At 34.9% G+C, this 21348-nt stretch overlaps 1 protein-coding gene across 3 annotated transcripts in view; it reads right to left on the reverse strand.

Moving 5' to 3' along the window:
- TENM2 (teneurin transmembrane protein 2) overlaps positions 1-21348 on the reverse strand; it is a 1508878-nt gene that overhangs the window by 840783 nt on the left and 646747 nt on the right. For all 3 annotated transcript variants that reach the window (XM_077895600.1, XM_077895599.1, XM_077895598.1), the window contains one exon: positions 10248-10523. In XM_077895600.1, coding sequence (XP_077751726.1) covers positions 10248-10523 — 276 coding nt within the window. The remainder of the gene's footprint in view (positions 1-10247; positions 10524-21348) is intronic.

Genomic DNA, 21348 nt, shown 5'->3' on the forward strand with positions numbered 1-21348 from the left:
TGTTACATTTTTACACATATGTATATTTGTATATAGTACCTATGTATTACATATTAATATGTTATTTACATAACCATTTAATATATATGTATATATATTACTCTGTACATTATAAATATTAACAATAAAAATTTGGTCTTCAATAATTGCTAGTACTGAAGTGAAAAATTGGTAACTGTTGGAATTTATTTCAGGAGTCCAGATGGCTAGGACTCTTCAAAAAGCAAGGAAAAGGATACTACTTCATATCACATCCTACTAGACCTGGCAAATCTATTTATTATTGTTTAATGAGGAAGACTGAAAGTACCAAAGCTTAGTATTAATATTAAAAAGCTAGACAAAAACAAAATATACTCTAAAAGTAAAAAATGAGAGAATTAAAAATAATGAATTTAATAAAAAAGAAAAAGTGAGAGTGACTAATAAAGACAAGCAGAAAGCTTGAAAGAAAAATAAATATATTCCTGTCAAGTCTGACTTTTAAAAGATCTGAAAGATAAAAATACAAGTTTAGGGATGAGAAGGCAAACATCACTATTATAAGTTACAAGAGAACTTATAATAAAGTGTATGAAAAAAATTAAAAAATTTAAAAAAATAAAGTGTATGAATATATGACTCCAGAAAAAGCAATAAGGACACAGAAGCAGAAAGAATCTTCAAGAAACTGTTAATGAACTACAACACGCTAACTGTTCCATTATGACCTATTTTCCTTACATACAACAATACTAGATGCTATTAATTTTTTAAAATATTTTATTTATTTCAGAGACAGAGAGAATGAGCAGGGGGAAGGGCAGAGGGAGAGGGGAAGAGACAAGCAGACTCACCTCTGAGCATGGAGCCAGACAAGGAGCTTGATCCTAGGACCCAGAGATCATGACCTGAGCCTAAGTCAGACGTTTAACTGACTTAGCCAACCAGGTGTCCCTAGATGCTAGCATTTAATCATTTGATAAATGATTAAATGCTGGGTCTAGCTGTTATAACACTCTGTTGTGTGTGTAAGCACCATAGGAGATCATCAGGGATAGTACCTGTACTCCATGAGCTTCAAATTAGATGCTTTTCATATTTTAGTATTTTAATTATATTCACCATTCATATGGTGGCCAGGGGTTAATTTCTCCTCTCAAAATACCAAAAAGTAGGAACCAGAATCTCTGTAATTCAGAAAGTTCTTATGGCCTCCTACTTGAATTACTATTTCCTTCTCTGATATTACTACTTCTCATTTTGTTACCTTCCTGTCCAAACACCTGTGTGTGTGTACATGTATGCTTTAATTGGATGCTTCCTAAAACACAACAATCTCTGCTTGAACAAACTGCCAGTAATTCTCTCATGTCTTCTTGGTCAGACCTTATTTTCTTAGGATGAAAGTCAAACTTCTTGGTCATCTGGTCCCTACACATCTATTGATAAATTTCTGCTACAGTCCAATAAAAAATCACTATGTTCTCATTAGTCTGACTAGAATTGGAATTTGATGGAAAGGAATATTCCTGAAAAATCATCATCATTTTTACATCACTTCTTCATTCTCCAACAACCATACCCATCGTTTTTTTCTTCATTTGGAATATCCTTCATCTCATTTCCACTCATATAAACTCTAACCCTCATTTACAGCCTAATTAAAACTCCACCTCCTCAAAGCTTCCCCTATTATTCCAGTCTGCCGACACATGTAATGTTTATTTTCTTATTTCCCTACTGAGAGTCGGTAGAAATTTTCTCTATAAATGTATAGGGGTGCTTGCTTTCTTCAATAAACAGCAAAGTACATATTTTTATCTATCCATATAAGAAGTGAAAGTTGACACAGAATTGAGAGAAGAAAATAGAAACTGCATAAAAAAAATAGTAAGGTACGATCCATACAGATAGCTATGAACAATAAGAAAGACAGTCTAACAGGTTACCACAAGATAATGGATTCTCCAAATATTCCAAGGAGAGTCTGTCTGCTTAGACTTAATCTCCTGGGAAATAAAATGTCTAAAACAATATTCACTTAAAATTTTGTCATATGCCTATATCAATATAAAATTTTTGGAGACATATCCAATGTATACACTGTTGCATTTATACAATCCATCACGTGTGTGTATGTGTGTATGTGTGTGCACATATGCTAATGTATACAGGATAAGACATACTCAGAAATAGAATTTTAAAGGATAAATGTACAGAAAAGTAAATAGAAATAGAAATTTTAATATTTCCTACACCCTTGTGAACCATGATGCTCAAATCACATTTTGAAAACCCAATCCTGCTAATTTTAACAAGACAGTGAAATGAAAAAATAAAGAAATTAGCTCACTGATACAGTAACTGAGCCTAAAGTGTTGAGGGCAGAGATCAGGGTTGAGAAGGGAGGAAGAACATAGAAGAATATATTTTATGTTACAAAGAAATCAGCTCTTCACCAAATCAAACATTATATTTCTGAGAGACTTATACTGGTTGAGAGCTCCCAGGAGGGAAGTGTTTGTATGTGGAAACAAAGAGAAAGTGGGACCTTTTACATGCATTCTGACTTGACTGGATGGGACAGCATAACTGGAACAGTGGCTTAGGCTTTAACGGGAATGCTCCTTGGTCTAAGATGACCAAAGGAGTTCAAGTCAAAAGAAGGTCAGCACAGGTCTCCCTTGTCTTCCTTCCCCTAAAATTGTACACTACCAAAGGTCTATAGTACTCATTTTGGCACTTTTGTGTATGGCCTTATGTAACCATCTCTCTGGACTTTGATCAGTTTGTATTTCTTGATGTCTATTCTTCTCAGTAATGGCCCTTCTCCCAACTGAACTACCCTTCATGAACCCAAAACAGACACATAGATGCAAAGAGACAAACACAACGGTTTTGTATAATGCTGAGTTTCCAGTAGCTTCTCCTTAAATCTTTTCAGAACTAAAAGAGGGATCCTCCAACTTAAAGTGTCTTCTCATCTGAGATGACTTAGCTACTTTTCATCAACTCTAAATAAAAAGAAACATAGTTTTGTCAGCATCATATGCGTGTGTTTTTTAAAAATATACATATTTAACCAATATGTGTTGCCTTCTAAATGCCGATTTTCTTCTTTTTAAAATAATTTCAAAGATCCTTTTGGATCAGTGAATGTGAGATAGTGTATTTCTTGCTTCCCAAGCCTCCTCTTGTGCCTAGACTCTGTGTTAGTTCATGTTCCTCTTTTTTATGTTTAATACAAGCGAGGTATTGCTGTAGTGTCATTCGTTCCTACTCCCCCTCAGGCCAGAGTGAATCTCCAGGAATGGAATTCCCAAAGAATGCCAACTCAGATATTTCAGCCCCTTCCATTAGTAAATATGCTTGTATTTCAATTGCTTTTTCTTCTTCACAAATATCCTTGGGATGTTAAGAGAACTGGGAGGATACTACACTCTGAGCAAGAGCCATCACTGAATAACACTCAGGGATCCTGCTTATCCACTTGTAGAGGAGCATTGCTCAGTGTGTGAAGCACTGTTTTCCAGCTCCCAACTCAGCATTATCCAACATCGCTCCCAGTTTTTCTCCCTTGAGGCACTGGAGGCCTTTGTATATCATTGCATTTTCCTCTTCTAGACCTTGGCTTTATTGTCTTCCACTTCATTGTAACAGACTCCATAAACCCTTTGCCTGATCAAAACTGAACATAATTAGTATGAAGTCATTTTCCTTCTCTTTAAATGGCTTCCCTCTAAAAAGCCCTGGGGTTTTCCTCAATCAGCTGAAATAGCTAAAGTTTTTAAAGTAAGTCTTCCCTCCATCTCTTTCCTAAAAGTCCACCTAGATACTTTTACTTCAGAATAGCTTTAAGTTTATGTACTGAAATAAAAAAATTCTGACCAACGTCTTAATACTGAAAAGATTGGGTTGGCAAATCATTCACTCACCATCCCCTCCCACATACATACAATTACTTTCCTAATCTCCACATTAAATTGATTTTCATTTGATTTAATTTTATCAGAACACCTTAAAATTACTTTAGAAATTTGGTATAGTGAAATTCAGCCCATCTTCCAGATGAGTCAACCTTAAAAAACAAGCAACAACACTATCTCAAACACACGTAAATTAAGCTACCATTGCTGGTTTCTAGCTTTCTCTCTATTATCTTTATTGTCTCTGGCTTCCTCAAAGTGTGCACATAAGTTGGTAAGTCAAGTGCTACAAAGGAATAAGCAGACTTTAAATGAGTGGAGTAGATGGAAGGGAGCTCAGGTGAATCAGGTGACATCAACCCATCCAGCACTCCTGCAGTTACTGTTTCTAACCAAATTCATCCAGTAGGAAAGCTGGACAAGTGTTACTGGATCTTGTATATTTCAAGAGAAGCCAACAATAAAAATTTCTACTTAAAAATGTTGGTTCATAACGCCAAATTTTTTAAACACTGGACTGACCAAATTTCATGCACTACAGTTCATAACCTCTATGTTAATGACCATTCTGTGAATCTCCTCCCTCAACCTTTGACACCTTGAACATCCCTCAAACTGAGCTTAGGGAAACTGGAAAGACAATTTTCAAGGCACTTCTTTCAGCTAGCACCAAATAATACTCAACATTAAATCAGTAACATTTTTACCTCTAGGTGTAAGTGTATATACATAATACCTACATGTGTGCAATTTCTATCCTACTTACAAATCTATTACTTGAAATTTCCTCCTCCTCACTGTGTCCTAGTTTCAGAATGGGTAAATTAAATGTCTCATTACTTCTTATATGCCTTTGCAACCCCTTTTTTAGTGTCGTCATATTTTATTGTGTGCAGGTTCATCAGGATGCAGTTGTCTGTAGGAAACTCATACTATCAACTTCCTTAGCTTTAACTTGTTTTACTTATGGCTTTGATACTTGATTGCGTCTCTCCCCAAAATTTAAATTTAATTTTATCCTTGACAAACAACAACTAAACTAAAAAGTGACTGAACAATAAGCAAAAAAGTAGAGATTTCCAAGTGAAGAGTCTTCCAATGGTGAAGTGACAAAAACAGTTTGCCTCTCACCCAGTTACTGCCTTTGCTGCTTAACTGAAGTGAAAGTACAGATATCAGGAGCTCAGCAGCTTAAAACCAAATGATTATCCACCCAGCCCAATGTCTCCCCGAAGGCCTAAAGATTACACATGTAATAATCAGGCTGCCCTTGCCAAAAGTAAGGCTTAGTGCTTCATTTTATTTATTGTATTTATTGAATGGAGCCATTCCTTGATACCCCCTGGGAGCATTAACAAACATGAAAGAAACCACCAAAGGAAAGAAAGAAATATATAAATAACTAAAACCCATGCCACTAAAGTTTATAATCTGGAACAAGCAGTATTGACACTCTTTCAAGTCATCTGTTCTATTTTCAAGCAATGTAAGCATTGCTTCCATTTGCCAAAAACCCGAAACTCCAAAGTCCCATATAGGTCCCTTTGCAAAATACCTGTCCTTCCATTTCTTCTTAATGTACCAAGCCAAGTGACAATGTGATACTCCTAAATTTTGTGTCTAATGCTGTTATTATTAGCTGTTTTTTAGCGTGGCGATGATCACATATTTAAGACTCTTGTTAACAAACTTTTTGTAAAATAAGGTGCCACTACAGCCTCTAATATCTGAACTTTTATGGAACCCAGCGGTTATTAATATCCTATTATCCTTTCATTTAGGAATAGATAAGACTGTGAACCTTCTGACAGGTGATTTTTTTCTCACATCTTTTACTTTTCAATCCATGATGACTCATTTCACATTCCTTACAAATATCATTCTTTCAAATTTGCAAGTGTAAGAAAAATGAATCTTAAAAAACACAGTTTGAAATAATTGTCATGATAAAGGATTTAAAGTTTGTTTTGTTTTCTTCGTGCTTTGTTTTGTTTTTAAGGAATTGAGACAAAATTTTCTTTCCATGGAAGTTTTTTCCCATGAAGTTTGGCTGGAAAAGAAATCATCCCTGTATTGATATCAAAAGCATAGTTGAGTATTACTTCATGATTTCTGTAGCTTGTTTACTATTCTTATTCCCAACTTTAAAAGCAAAACTATGAGCCCTTGGCTATAATTATCTGGTGCTTATTGTAAGTTTTTATATCTTTTCCAGGCGTCCTCTGTAAACTTTACATATGAGATGATGGGGAAGAAGGAAGGAGTAGAGTGGATCATAAAACAAAATAAAGTTAAGAGTATATTAGTGCAATAGAGTGGAGCAAAAATAGAAACCCACTCACAGGTCTTAGATGTGCTTACTTAGAGTGCACTCTAATACCTTTATTCAGGGGCTGTTTTTTGAAGAGAAAGGAAGAAGACTTAAAAAACTCACCTCACATGACAAATGAATGCAATGTGGTTGGTGGCACTAACCTATAGATATTGTCCCTGGTATTAAGGAAATCCTTCCTCCTCTCAGAGTTCAGTCCTTATGCCTCAGTTAACATGTGATGAGTGCCTGGGTGTGTTCAAGATCTCCTGAGGAGGCAGGAACACTGCAGGCCTCAGCCAAGAGGACTCACTATCTAATAGAATCTATGTTCCACAAACACACTTTACACAAATCCATTATGTGCCAAGAGCTAGCTTGTTTTATAAGTGCATTCTGTGAAATGCAATGAAATTAAACAACATTTATATTTCCAACCTCAAAATACATTGTGAGAATTATAAATTTCCCAGCTGATAAGAAATGAAAATGAACATCATTCTTATTTACTTCCGGTGGAAGCAGAGAGGCTAAGGGAAGGCTAATTTTCTTCTTTAACAAAGTCTAGATTTAGTTTTCTATAATTTCTGGCTCTATATTCCATAGACAAGCTTCTTTTCTTTGTGTTTTCTTTTTTTTTTTCTTTCTGGATTTCTAATACAATAACTAAAACTAGAATTATGTGAAAAAAAAAAACACTCAAGGATATTTTTAAGTCCCCAAGGTGAAGAAATCGCCTAAGGGAGTCAAGTGTACATAGACCAGATTTTTTTTACAGTGTGTGCTATTCTGCATTTTTAAGGAGGCAATTAGTTATTCTTGTGTATTAGTGACTGCCCCATTTTCTCCATAACTCAGGTGATACAAAGGGCCTCAGAAAGGTATATTTTAAGTGGGACATTTATTACCCCCAAAAAAGGATGATTCTAATTTAAAGTCATCGAGGAAGCTCTTTCTATAGATGTAAATTACACAGCCGCAAAAATTTGGCCTAGCTGTTCTCAACTCTCATTGCCATTTCTAACTAAACCATCTTTAACTTAAAGACAGAGCTAAAGAACCTGATAAAACCACTTGAACCTGAGAGTTGTATTTGTTTAAAGCGAGCAAAGCCAGCACTATGTTAATTTGGTTGCCATACATATAGCAAGTGTAAGATGCGGAGCTGTGAAGAAAAGAAAAGAATAAAAAAAGACAAATTTATCATGTGTTCAGTGTGATGGGACTTTCAAGTTACTAGTAGGTCACTCCTGTCACAGTGGCATGGAGGCAGAACTGTTGGCAGGCAGAGCCTTTATTACATGAGTCTGATGGGTTGGATACATGTTTCACACTAGAGAAAGAGGACTTGGTCTTTGAGATCTGTCTTCACATTCTAACTTTGCTTAGCAAAACCACAACTGGAATTTTTTAAGGGCAATTTTAAATAAGTGCTGTGAAAATCAAGGTACCCCAAGATCCTACCATAAAAATGAAATGAAAATACATGGGATACAAAGAAAAATTCATTTTATGAGCACATATCTTTACAATCTAAAATTGAATCGGAGAGCTTCTTTCTAAAAGTATAGATTCTTTAACTTCCTCTTCAAGAGAGGCATACCTAAAAGGTTATTGATTTGGTTCTGAAGGACAGAGTGTTTATTATGGAGGAAGCCATCGCGGGGTACAAGTGTGAGAAATTAATGATGGCTTTGTAAGTGTCCATGCTGTGGTGTGGAACCAGTGGGGCAACTGTCAATCTATATGATAATACATTCCCAAACTTCATAAAATCAGTGATGTGAAAATGCATTGATTTCTTTGTGAGCTAAACAGAATTTGTCAAAGAGAAAGAGCAAGAAGTTTACTGAAGTTAACACCTCTGCCTGCGCCTCACTTTTTATTTGCTTAAAGGCTTTATGATGTGACATGTAAAATATCTTATTTTTATTTTTGGTCCCAAATGAGAATAGAACACGCATTACGTACATCTTCTGAATATGTGAGATACTGAAACATTTAAAAAAGAGAAAAGGAAGCACATTTTATCTGTACATTTTAAAATAACTAGCTATCCCCTAAGCTTGAACTCCGGCGTCCTTACCTCCTTCGTGCTCTGCCAGATGTAGGCACAAAAGAGTCACTCAGTACTTCCAAGTACAGATTTCTTTACACAATTCTGACTGCATTATAACTGAAATTACAGGAAAAAATTGAGACACTAGATTTAAGGGTTTATTTCCTATCCATACACAGGGATTTATATAAACTCCTCAAAGATGCAAATTGCTCAAATATGATGTTTTGAATAATACTAGAAAAAAGAGACTACTCTTGGTTTATGAAATACATCATTAATTACAAAATTCTCCTATCCATAATAGTTCTAAGTAAATTCAAGGCAAGCATTTTTTGCTCCCTTTGCTTCCCTGGAAAACTCTCCTTCTCAGCTGAGTTTTTAAGATGTATATAGGTTTAACAAGAAGGGGTGTGGATTCTATCGATTTGCTTCAATTTTGTATAGATGATTCCCATGAGACCAGTGAGAGTACCACCATGGAAGATTTGCCAAAATACCTTGTCTAAAATGTGCCATAAATTCTTGGATTGCAAGTGATTTCATTTATTAGGCAATCAAACTGCCTCCACTTAAATAGTATCTGACACACACAGAGTTGAAAAAGAACATCAGTAAATGGATTCAATGTATGCCTTTATGAAAACTTCTAAAAGTAATTTCCTATCAAATAAGTACCTTAGAGTGTTGAATGTGCCAAGTGTCAGAATTTTGTTAAAATTCAAAAGGAGTCAAGTACAGATTTTTCCTTGAGAGTACACCTTGATTAGCTACATGAACGGAGGCATAAGTAAGACACATCTCCTTGTCCCCACAGTAGAATAAATTATTTCAGAATTAAACACAAATTTAAATGCAACAAAGTGACATCTTTTTGGATATATGCGACTTACCCAGGAAATGATGTATTTTCAACACAGTTTTGAGATTAAATGATATTTAGCTATGCTTTCGCATTCACAACAAGCTGTCCGCCTGCAAATTTCTTTTTCTTTTTTTAAATGCAAGAAAATACTTAAAGCTGCTCTAGTAGAAGTTTATAATATTTTATATAAACATTCTTAACTGATCTGTTTGTAAACATTTTAATGGCAATTCTTTCAGCAAACACACGATATATTCATAACAAACCACACAGCATTTGATGTTTTCTTCATAAATCAGCTGTACCTAATGCAATTTATCTTTTAAAAGAGGTTTTTGACTAAACACAATTCTGAGTCGCTAAGAAATCCACAAATAAGCACCTTATCTCTTTAATGACTTGCTTGGGCTTCCCTATATTTACTGCTTAATGATCGGAAGCATTTAATTTTCAAAGTTTCATTAAAACCCATCTACAAAGCTGATGGATAAGCAATAGTGATTTGTGATAGAAGATGTGGAAAGCCATTAACCTACATAGGTACCAAGGAGAAAAGTAAACATAGAAGAGAATACTTTTTTGAAGACAAGTCTCTTCCTATTTGTCATTATTAAACTCCAGAGCATCTGTTCCAGGTTTGATCTTCAATACGGATATGAGGCATTGCTGCCTGGAAATGAAAGTCTAAGATAAGGTAGGATTCTTAAGAGATCTTCATGAAAAAAATACCCCAGGTTGCCATTTACTGGGAAGGGGAAATCAATACGAAGACCTAGAAACTTGTGGCGAGAGGACATTTTCTAGGTATAGGTCATAGTTTATCAAGTCGCCTCTTTTGCAATGTAATTTACTTGCTAATAAGACCAACCGACTATACCTGAATACTGTGTTATCATCAAAATGTGATTTTAAAATTCTCTCCTCATTCCTTGTGTGCTTGAGGTTTGCTGGTTTATTTTTCACGAGCTCTGAGTGGGTAGACAAGGTCGAGTTAAAAGAAAATGAATGGTTTCACACTCCTCTTTATTAAAGAAAAACAGGCATCCCCAATGCCACACTGCGCCGTACCCAGAACATTAAAAGGTATTTAAGAAGCAGGCCTACCGTTCTCATCATCTGACTTATTTTCGTTGTCAGAATCGGTCAAAGTAAGGGCTGAGTTCTCACGACTGGACAGGCCGGAACTGCGTCTGGATTTTATCCCTCTCCCCCACAGTCTGATGGCGTGTTCTGGAGACATCCCTCCCTCTGTGTCGGAGTCGGCGTCAGACCCTGTGCTCAGAGAGTAGCCCTGGTGAAGGATCCCCATGTCAGAACAGTAGCCACTTCGGTGCGGGGAGGGCTCACAGATTCCCAGTTCCGCAAGGGTGAAGTTAGTTCCTAAGGTGACAGCAACAGAGAGACTCATTACAAATTGTGAAATGCCCTACAAAGTTGAAATTGATTCTTAAAAACAAAACAAAACAAAACAAAACAAAAAACAGACAGGTGCTTTTCCCATCCAAAAAAAAAAAAAAGAAAAAATCTATTGGATTTCCATGGTGTACAGGAATATATGAGCAAGAGCAAGAGTATGTGGGATACTGGGGTACATTTGAGAACAAAAAAAAAACATAAACATCCAAGAATTATTTTAACCCTCGGCCAGAATGCTCAGATTTTGCTTCAAAAATGTTACAGCAGTACTGTGGTCTAGGTAGCACAAGGAGCTGAAAAAACACTGGATATATAACAACAGCTAACATATACCAAGCGCTTACTTTGCTCCGGGCATCTTTTGTTTGGCAACTTCTATTTTATGTTTTTCGATTTTACAACAGCTCTATGGAGAAGATAATATTACTGTAATCATGTTGTAAGGAGACTGAAGAACAGAGGAACAGAGAATTTAAGTGACTTACCCAAGGTCACACATCTAGATTGTAGCAAAACATGGATCTGATCCTTGAGCAGTCTGTCTTCATGTCAAAGAACCTTAATCCTCCAATAAATGTGAGTGGTGGCCGGGAGACCTGGGTACCAGTCCCAGCTTCCCACTGGTAAGTCTCATTGTGGCAAGTCTCTTACTCCTTGAGCCCCAGTTTTGTCATCTGTAAAATCTGGGTATTAATCTCTTAAATTCCTCTCAAGATCACTGTGTATCTTCTATGTGATAATATACAACAGACTTTTTCTCTAAAAATAAACTATGTAATGCATTATTTAATGCAGCATCCTAGGGATGAAGAGTCAGTCCTCACATTTTTAAATGATACCAAACGATGTTTCCGACTTAAAACCACAAGTAGGTTTCACCCACGGAGAGTTGAGTGTGTGCACACATGGGAAGCAGAAGAGGATAGGCATTTATTGAACATTTATATGTTACCATGTGCTGGGCATGAGCAGACAGTTTATAGGCTTTACATCTCATTCAGCTGTCATCATACCCAGCAGTTTAGGCATTGACCATTTTCAAGGTCACGCCTAGGCAAGTTGCAGATCCAGGATAACACCTCTAATCTGCAGATTCTAATCATCTGCTCATTCTACAATGTGAAATGATCTCAAACAAAAACCATCCTGGCAACATTTTGGCACAATGAATGCTCTATCTGTGTGCTTTACTATTACAGCTTCTTACAAGACATTTTTAGCTGTTGATGCAAATTAGATGAAATCATGTGGTACGTCATATTTACTGACATATAAAGCTAGGTTTTTTGTTTTTGTTTTTGTTTTTGTCTTTAATCAAGTTATGGACAATGGGGAAAATGCAGTGAAGAAATAAACTTCCTGCTAGTAGTGAGGAAAACCTTATAAATGACACCAAATCCATATATAGATTGTATTAGGGCCATTCCCTAACAGTCATATTTCCAAACTTATGATATGACATTATGATACTCCATCTACATGGCATCATTTCTCAGCTTTTATTTTTAAAAGCATTAAGCAACTGTTTGTATTAACATAGTGTGACTTTCATTTGTAATAGATACGTATTTTTATTCTAGGTTTTATTTTCCGACTTCACTACACATTGAAGTCCCACAGCCTTCCTTAGTTAGCTGTGTAAATGGGATCAAACCCAATTTTATACATAATTGCCTCTGCAGAGTGAAACCTATTCAGTGGAGAACTAACCCAAGCAAAAACTTCCTGTGGGGGATGGGGTGATTTCCTCCCAGTTTATGGAAGAAGGAAGTTCTCACTGCCACCAGCATGGTCCTAAGGGCTGTTATTTATTCCCTGTGCACACTTTATCATGCTGTCTGAAATCCCTTGCCTAGTGTACTCTGTTCCAGCTTACATCCCTGGTAACTAGATATTGTTTCATAATTGTACAGTAAAGTGTATATTTTAGTTTCAGTAGTCTATAAAACAAAAGTTCATGTATGTCTGATGTTACAATACTTTCCTATTTTTGCTTTCTCAGTCTTACATAAATAAAAAGAGTCACAGTATTAGCATTCTCCCATCTTGTTTTTAGAGTTCATGTTTGCTCTGGACAGGCATGAAATACAATGCTTCCTTTTCCTACAATAAATGAAAACAAGTCAAACTAAAACACACATGTTTTTATTCTACATGCGGGAATTTTTAGCTATATGATTCCATTTGAAATGGAGTGTGTATGTATTAAGGCAACTTTTCTGATATTAAGGCAACTTTTCTGATGGTTTTCCCACATCTCATTATCTGGAGCTAGCTTCAAAGACCTCCTCAGGAAAGGAGAAACATCTGTGTGAGGAGAAGAAGCCTCAGTTTTCAGAGCATCCCATGTGATTTTCAATCTGGGTACTCAAAGTAATAGGCAATAAGCCTTGGGCATGGAAAGCCAGGGAATAAATACAGTTTCCCTTCTTTGGTTATAAAATTTACTTGATGATAAGAAATTAAAATATTATTTTTCTGTTAAAATAAACTTGAGATCATTATAAATCAGTTAAAATTTGCACAACTTTTAAAGTAACCACAAATATTAGAAAAAAATGTTCTTCAAGAGTTTCAGCTTTAAGCTTACAGCCCTAAAAGCCATAAACAAGCAAAAGTGTAAAGAAAATTGGAGGTACTATACTGAATTCACCAGGAAAAAGTAACTGTTCACATTGGCTTTTGGAAGCTAGGTTTTCCCCTAAATTCAGAAGTCCCCCCCCAAAAAAAAAACAGTTTTCTCAAAAATACTACCTTCTAAACTCTTCATTTTCATCTTCCAGTAGGACCACAGTTCACCAAAGCTATCCGTTCCTCACAATTCCAAGTTTGGTACCCTTCGTCCTCAACTAACTCAAAGAATAGGAATCTTATTCTAAGTACCTGGGACAGATTCTGGACCAAGCCTTTTCTAAGTTTGCTGGCTTAACATATGAAGCTGGTAAGCCACATACACAGTGGAAAGGAAAAACTGATATATCATTTATTAAATCATTCAACAAATATTTATCGTTTCTAGGGCTGTGCTAGGCACTGGGGATATTACAGTGAGCCTTATAAAAATGGAGCCCCTGACATTTACAGTCTAAATGGAAAGAAACATTAATCAAAGAATCCCATAAACAAAGTACAATTTATACAGTAATAAATACTGTATAGGAAAAGGACAAGGAGCCATGAAAGGTCATCTAGAGGTCCAACTGTTCATCCTTTCACAGCTTGGTCAGCAGATGTTCATCTAGCAGTAGACTCACTGCTTGAGAGGGACTGCAAATTTGCTCCACAAAGTCATCAGGCCCCTTTCAGTTTGCTCTTCCCACACCATTCCCAAACATTCCCCCCACGTATACACTAATTTCAGACAAACATTTTTCAAGTAGTTCCTCTTACCGCACAAAACCCTCATGTCATACTCTTTTGCTCAGAATGTAAATAGCACAGGGGAATTTTAACACCATGTCAACTTATTGTTTTGCACTTACTTTGCTCATTGATGGAAGGTTGATTTTGCTTTAATTCATCTTGTATAAATATGTCTTTATTAAGCTCCATGGCAGCTTTGAATGGAAGAGAGAGACTAGTCATTGTGTGATTCTCCAAGCTAAGATTTCTAGTGGAAAGCAGTCAACATTTCTTTCCTTCTTTACTTTCTTGCAGAAAGGTAGAAAGAGTAATAATATTTCAGTTTTTGTGGAAAATATGTTTACCTTCTATCTGCCTCCAATCTCTCTGATACCATATTAAAATGGATGTGGATGATGTTTTAAACTCATTTCATCTCAGGCATGTGTTTTGTAGTTGCTGCCAATAAATTGCTTGGTGTGGCCCCATGTTACATTATCAAGGCCAAAGTCACTATTTTTATTTTTAAAACCCCATATTTATATCATAGAATTTTAGTCCAATTTAGGGTATTGGGAAAGAACGTTGATAACTAAAAACTGTTAGGTGATCAGGATATCAGAACACGAGTGTTTAAAAGGAACTCTCTTGATAAGTCTCTTTGTCTTTAAGTTGTCTTTTTCTTTATCATAACCTCAGTGTGTAACCCAGATCCTCTCCAGAACTTTTTTAGAGATAAATTTTGCAAAAGATATCAAAAGTCAGCCTTTAACCAACTAGTTTTGCATCAAGGACACAATGCAAAGGAAAGATAGTCAGCGTATTGTGATCATGGCTTTATCTTCTAAGTTTTTACCAACTTCTCACACTTTGAAATAACCTTTAACTAGGAGAAGCACATATGTCGCTAAGTCAGAATTATCATGTCATGGTAATACCAGGGAATACAAATAGCACTGGAAATGTCAGCATTTGAGCAGATTTTCTACTATGAGGGCAGGAAGAGAAAAGTTAACTGTAGTAATAGGGGAGTATAATATAGAAAACTTGTATTACTTAAATGTTCACTATGCAAGCCCCCTGAACTTAAGAGATGAAATTCTACACATGGGAGCAAAAGTTACTACAATGTGAAAACAGTCACTAACAATCACTTATAAAATTCATCTCCATCATCCCCACCCACCTACTGTTAGTATTTCCTCTCCTAACAACCACCCTATCAATGTCTGTATCATCAGCGAGTTGCTGATAGAAGGAAATAATATGATGCCAACATGAGTTTGAGTTATACAGCTTATGAAGACATAGATTTCTATGAAGTCAATACAAGTAATGCTAAAAAACACGAGGATCACGAGCATGATCGAACAGAACTAACCTGCGAACAAGAAAAATGGAAATGCATGTTGGCGTGCATAGCAACTACATAGAAAGAGTTTGAAGACAGACCTATTAGAATCCTGGGACCTGAGGAAGGACATGGTTATGAGTTCCCTGGGGTTTCTTTTGAATTATATCTCAGTTGTTGGAGAAATCTGCAAATTTAAAACACCAGTGGAAGCACAAACTAAGCCCAGCATAAAGCCTACTGTATTTATAAGGGTCCTTCCTTACCTCCACAAACATCCCAGGGTGGAATCAAGTGAAACCAGAATTTCATCCTCCTCCAGTAGGGATGAGCCTTCCCAGAGACCCCTCACAAAGGTGTCACTGGTGGCCATAAGGAGATCCCGGACTTCCATCCCCACCCAGTAGCAATGAAGCACCCCTTCCTCTCCCTCATGGTGTCAGAGAAGAATTAATGTTAAATCTAATTTTACTACCACAGAAGGATTCATGTGGGAACTGTAAGGAGGTGTGCCTCTCCCTCTCAACCACGTGGGTACCTGTAGAGTCCTAGGGAAGATTCTAAACACCCAACTTGGTTCAGCAGCAATAGAGTATCCCTTCTCCAACCATACCAACCCATCCTGCTTTGTCAAAGTAGGCCAAGTGAGAAGTTTGGACTCCATCTCTGCCTGACAGCCTAGCCCCAGTGTCCCATTTTTCCCACTGGCCTGGTGTCAGAGGAGGCCTGCTGAAATAGAAGATTTAAATAAGATCCAGAGTTTCAAAACAATATTTCAAATAGCCAGGAGACAATAAAAAAATCACTCACCATACCGAGAATCAGGAAAATCTTAATTTGAATGAGGACTGACAGTTATTTAAATAAAAGGTTAATGAGCAGTCCTTAGGAAAATTAATGAATTCATCTTTTTTTTTTTATTTTCAAAGTACAACTCTCTGTGATTGTGCTGTAAAGTTTAAATATAAAGTGAAGGATGTATTGTACATTCTTGCAGTGTTGCCATAAAATGCCTTGCACAAAAGCTGTTACTCTTTATCCTTTTGAATAATTATAACATGGCTGGAATAATAAATTGTATTGAACATAAAATAAAATACACTCCATAGTTAACTTTTTTGAAGATAAAGTTTCAATAAATTATTTTTACTATTTAATATGAAACATTGTTTGTTAACATTGATTCCATTTTTAAGTAGCCTTTTTCTAAGCAACATTTATCCTAAGACAAAGAGAATCTCTTGTAAATAAACATGGGTCACTTCTCCTGAGCAAATGTTAGGGTCTACATTTTCAAGTCAGAACTGAGTATGAACTCCAAATTTTCCAGCAAGGATTTCAGAAAATGACATAAATTAAAATGCTATAGTTCTTTTTTGTCACAGTAAGTGGAGTAATTCGATCTGATACCTTAAGTTTTTGCAGCAGAAAGTTATCAAGAAAAATATGGCAATTATAAGTGATAAAGCATAATTTTTATTTTTGATTAACTGAAATTGTGCCATCAAATTGTTACCTTATATTTAATATAAATACCTTCTATTGAAATTTGAGAAATTATTGATATGTACGAGCTACCCAAAACAATCACCCATCAAAAACTTACTGATATTATCTAAAATATTATTTTCAAGCAATCTAAAATCTACATCTGTATATGCATTGATAACAAATTTGAAAACCACCGAAGAAGCTACTTATGAATTCTAATGTTTTATGCCTGTGTATACTAAAATTCTTCACATTAACTCCTTCTTAATGCCCTTCTAAAGTTCATCTGATTTTACACATTCAGATATTTTCCCAAATGTTGACAAAACTGTTCGTGAAAAATCCTGTGGCTTGAAACTACAGAGTAGGTGTACATGCATTATTATTCATAAAAGTTTAAGCTAAATATTTATATTTCAAAAATGCACTTCAAGAGTAATAATTTTCTTTTATGTATAGCTCCTAAAATATTAATATCTTGATATTTCTAAACTTTTAGATTAAGTATTTTAAACTCCCTGAATGTGTGATACACAACAACTTTCACAATTTTTAACTAGAATCATTCCAGTGTAAATAAACACCTTCTGAATCAAGGAAACATCAAAATGGCTAGTGACGACAGGAGAGTTTCTAATATCCTTGGTTCCTCTGTAAGCTTTATAACTTCAAAGAGAAAGGTGAATGTGGCATTCTCCTCTGATACGGTGGCATTTTCACTGTTCCAGCCTGAACAAAGCCCAATTTGGAAAACCCAAAGCAGCCACAACAAAAGGTTCTGCTGAACAACTGCCAGATCATAAATAGAAACGAAATACCCAGTAACCTAGCTAGCTGGAGATTCTTTCCTTTGACAAAAATTCCAACAAGATAAAAATTGAATTCTGGTATTAAAAACTGTACCTATAAGCTACCCTATGTAACAGTATTACCAAGGTGTAGAGTCCTCTGATCATCTGAGACTCTGGCTCTTCAAACAAAATTTTTTGGGGGACAGAAAAAAATAAATAAAAGCACAATAGTGACTTAGCTTCAATAGTCTAGCTGTCCAAGTTTGAGAACACCTACTAGATTAACTTACATTTATTGAGGGCTTCACAGTGTGGCAGGCACTTTTCTAGATGTTTTCATGTACAGTTTTCAAATTAAGCAGGACGACAGCCCTAAAAAATTGTCATTCTATAGACTAGAGTTAAAGTGGAATTCCAGAGTCTGTTTTAAAAATACTTGACTACAGGGACACCTGGGTGGCTCAGAGGTTGAGCATCTGTCTGCCTTCAGCTCAGGGCGTGATCCTGGGCTCTTGGAATCTAATCCCACATCGGGCTCCCCACAGGGAGTCTGCTTCTCCCTCTGCCTATGTCTCTGCCTCTCTCTATGTGTCTCTCATGAATAAATAAATAAAATCTTTTAAAGACAACAACCACAAATTCCTGGAATTATTTCTTCTGGTGAGTCTCCATGTACTCATCTATAAAATAAACATAAAAATAGCACCCACCTTCATAGGGCTGTTGTGAGCAATGAATTAGACAAGGCAGGTAAAAATGATTCTTAGAACATCACCTGTCACAGAGTAACCTTATAACGAACATAGCTATTATGATGATCATCAGTTTACAGATGCAGAAACATTATTTTTTTTAAAATATAGCATTATTGACATCTTCTATTTTCTCTTGAGTTGATTTAGAAAGTTTTGAAATAATAAATATTTCTAGGAATATGCTCATTTCATCTATGTTTTCAAATGGATGGGCACAAAGTTATCAAAGTATGCTTTTAAATTTCTACTAGATTTGTAGAATATTGTCTTTATTTTCATTCTTGATATTACTTATTTGTGCTTTCTTTTAAAAATACTTAAAAAAATTTTTATTTGAGTATAGTTGATACACATTACATTAATTTCAAGTGTAGAGTGATTCAACATCTCTGTTATGCGCTGCTCACCACAAGTGTAGGTACCATATGTCACCATACAACACTGTTACAATATCATTGACTATATTCCCTATGCTGTACCTCTTATTCCTATGACTTATCACTCTGTAACTGAAAGCCTGTATCTCCCACTCCCCTTCCCTCATTTTGATCATCCTCCCTACCCCCTGCCCTCTGGGAACCATCAGTTTGTTTTCTATTTTTATAGGTCTGATTCTGCTTTTTGTTTATTATTTGTTTTGTTTTTTAGATTCCACATGAATGAAAGCATTTGGTATTTGTTATTCTCAGTTTGATTCATTTCACTTAGCATAATACCCTCTAGAGCCATCCATGTTGTTACAAGTGGCAAAATCAAAAACCAAAAATTCATCCTTTTAATGGCTGTATAATATTCCTGCACAAACAGGTGTGTGTGTGTGTGTGTGTGTGTGTGTGTATACACACCAGGTTTTCCTCACTAGACATACCATAAGATTCAATAATTCCAATGCTGGAAATTTACCCAAAGGAAATTAAAGCACTAATTCGAAAAGATATATGCACCCCTGTGTTTATTGCAGCATTATTTATTTATTTATATTTATTATTTAGGAAGCCACCTAAATGTCCATTAATGGGTGTATTTTCTTTAACTGGACTGCTTTCAGCAATGATTGATTTTGTCTTTAAAAAACAACTTTTCACTTTTCTGATTCTGTATATGTTTTTTAGTTTATTAACTTCTAACCTTATATATAGACATTCTCCCTTTCCCCTCATTTCTTTGAGTTTATTCAACTGTTCTTTTCCATATCTCTAAAATTTAAATCTTCATGTCATTAGTGTTCAGCCACTCTTCTTTGTTTTATTATGAATATTTCAGACTATATCTCTCAGGTTTTGATTCACAGCCTTTTCATTGTTGTTTAGATCTAAACATTTCACACATCTATTGATGTGTAAGAAATATTTGGAACTGAACTATAATGAAACTATAATGAACTATAATGAAAGTACAACATATTCAAATTTGTGGGATGCAGGTGAATAGGAAGATTAGTAGGTGTGATTATTTATTTAAGAAATATTGTTTTCAAACTGGTGATCTATACTTCTACCTCAAGAGCCTAGAAAAGAAAAGAAAAAAAACTAGAAAAGAATGAACGAGTAAAGTTAAGTAGAGAAAAACAATCAAGATAAGAGCAAAAATTAAATGGAAAATAAACAATAAAAGAAAATACTAAAGGCAAAATCCAGTCCTTTGAAAAACTGATAAAATTGATAAACCCCTATCAAGAATGATCAATAAAAAAGGGAGAATATATAAATACTCCAAATCAAGAGTAAAATAAGGGATATTGTTATAGATCCTACACCTACTTAAATGTATTGTCATAAAGTATAGTAATTTAGATGAAATGGATAAATTCCATATAAAATATAATTAATATTAAAATCAGCTATTTTCTCAAGAATTTATTAGAGATGGAGTCACCACATATTGATGATAATCAATAATGTATGGGTAATCAATAATCCATCAGAAAAGTTAATTTTAAGCCTGTAGACATCTATAATGGAGCCTTAAATAGACAAAAAGCAAATATTAATAAGACTATGGGGAAAAACACAATTATAGTAGGAAATTGTATCATATATCTTCCAGTTATTGATAAGACCAGCAAACAGCAAATCCCAGAGAAGAATTAATACCATATAGACAAATTGAATACATTATTAATAATTATCTGGAATCTTTCACTCAGTAATTAGAGAACATGTGTTCTTCTCTGATACATATAAATACTTATAAAAGTTTACAAGTCTATGAAACAAATTTCAAAATTGTTCAAAGATTTAATAACATACAAATTTTGCTTTCTAGCCAAACACAGTTAAATTAGAAGTCAAAAACAAATATATACAAAATATCACAATATATTGAGAAACTTGTTTTCAAGTTTCAAGAAACTTGTGTTGTAAGTTTACTGTATGTAGTAAACATATTGTGCATTCATTTCAACAGAAATGAACACCTTTCAACTTTCTTGCATCTTTGTATTTAAAAATGTCTCTCATAGATAGCATATATTTGAGACTTACTATTTATCTGATAATGTTCCTTTTCATTGGTATGACAGTCCATTTATATTAATGTAATTATTGATATGTCTGGATGTAGGTTCATCATTTTGCTATGTTTTTCCTCCTTTTTTTTTTTTTTGTAATTGTTCTCTATGTTTCCTTTCCCATCTTCACTTGGGTTAATATTTTTTTAAAATTTCATTTTGCCTATTGATTTTTTAGCTATCTCCTCACATAATTTATGAGTGGTTGCTTTAGGCATTATGATATGTAAGCTATATCAGTATATTTAGAGTTCTAATATTATATGCTGTTTCTTCAATTTCTGTGAATTCGTTTCTCTATCCTAAAAATTCAGTCATTGCCTATTTACTCACTTGTAAATTATTTATTCTTTTCACTACTTAAGTACTACCTTTCACTCTAAGTATCTCTATTTATTTTTACTCTCTTTCCTCTCTGCACTGTCTCTTGCTAATTTCTTCTTGCTATTTTTTCCAGTTGACTAATTCCCTCTTTAATTGTGCCTGATCTCATATTTACTGTACGAACTCAGCTATTTTTTCAACAATTGTGTATTTCATTTATAAAATT

Source organism: Canis aureus, chromosome 4, assembly GCF_053574225.1.
Source record: "Canis aureus isolate CA01 chromosome 4, VMU_Caureus_v.1.0, whole genome shotgun sequence".
In the NCBI taxonomy this organism is placed as follows: Eukaryota; Metazoa; Chordata; class Mammalia; order Carnivora; family Canidae; genus Canis; species Canis aureus.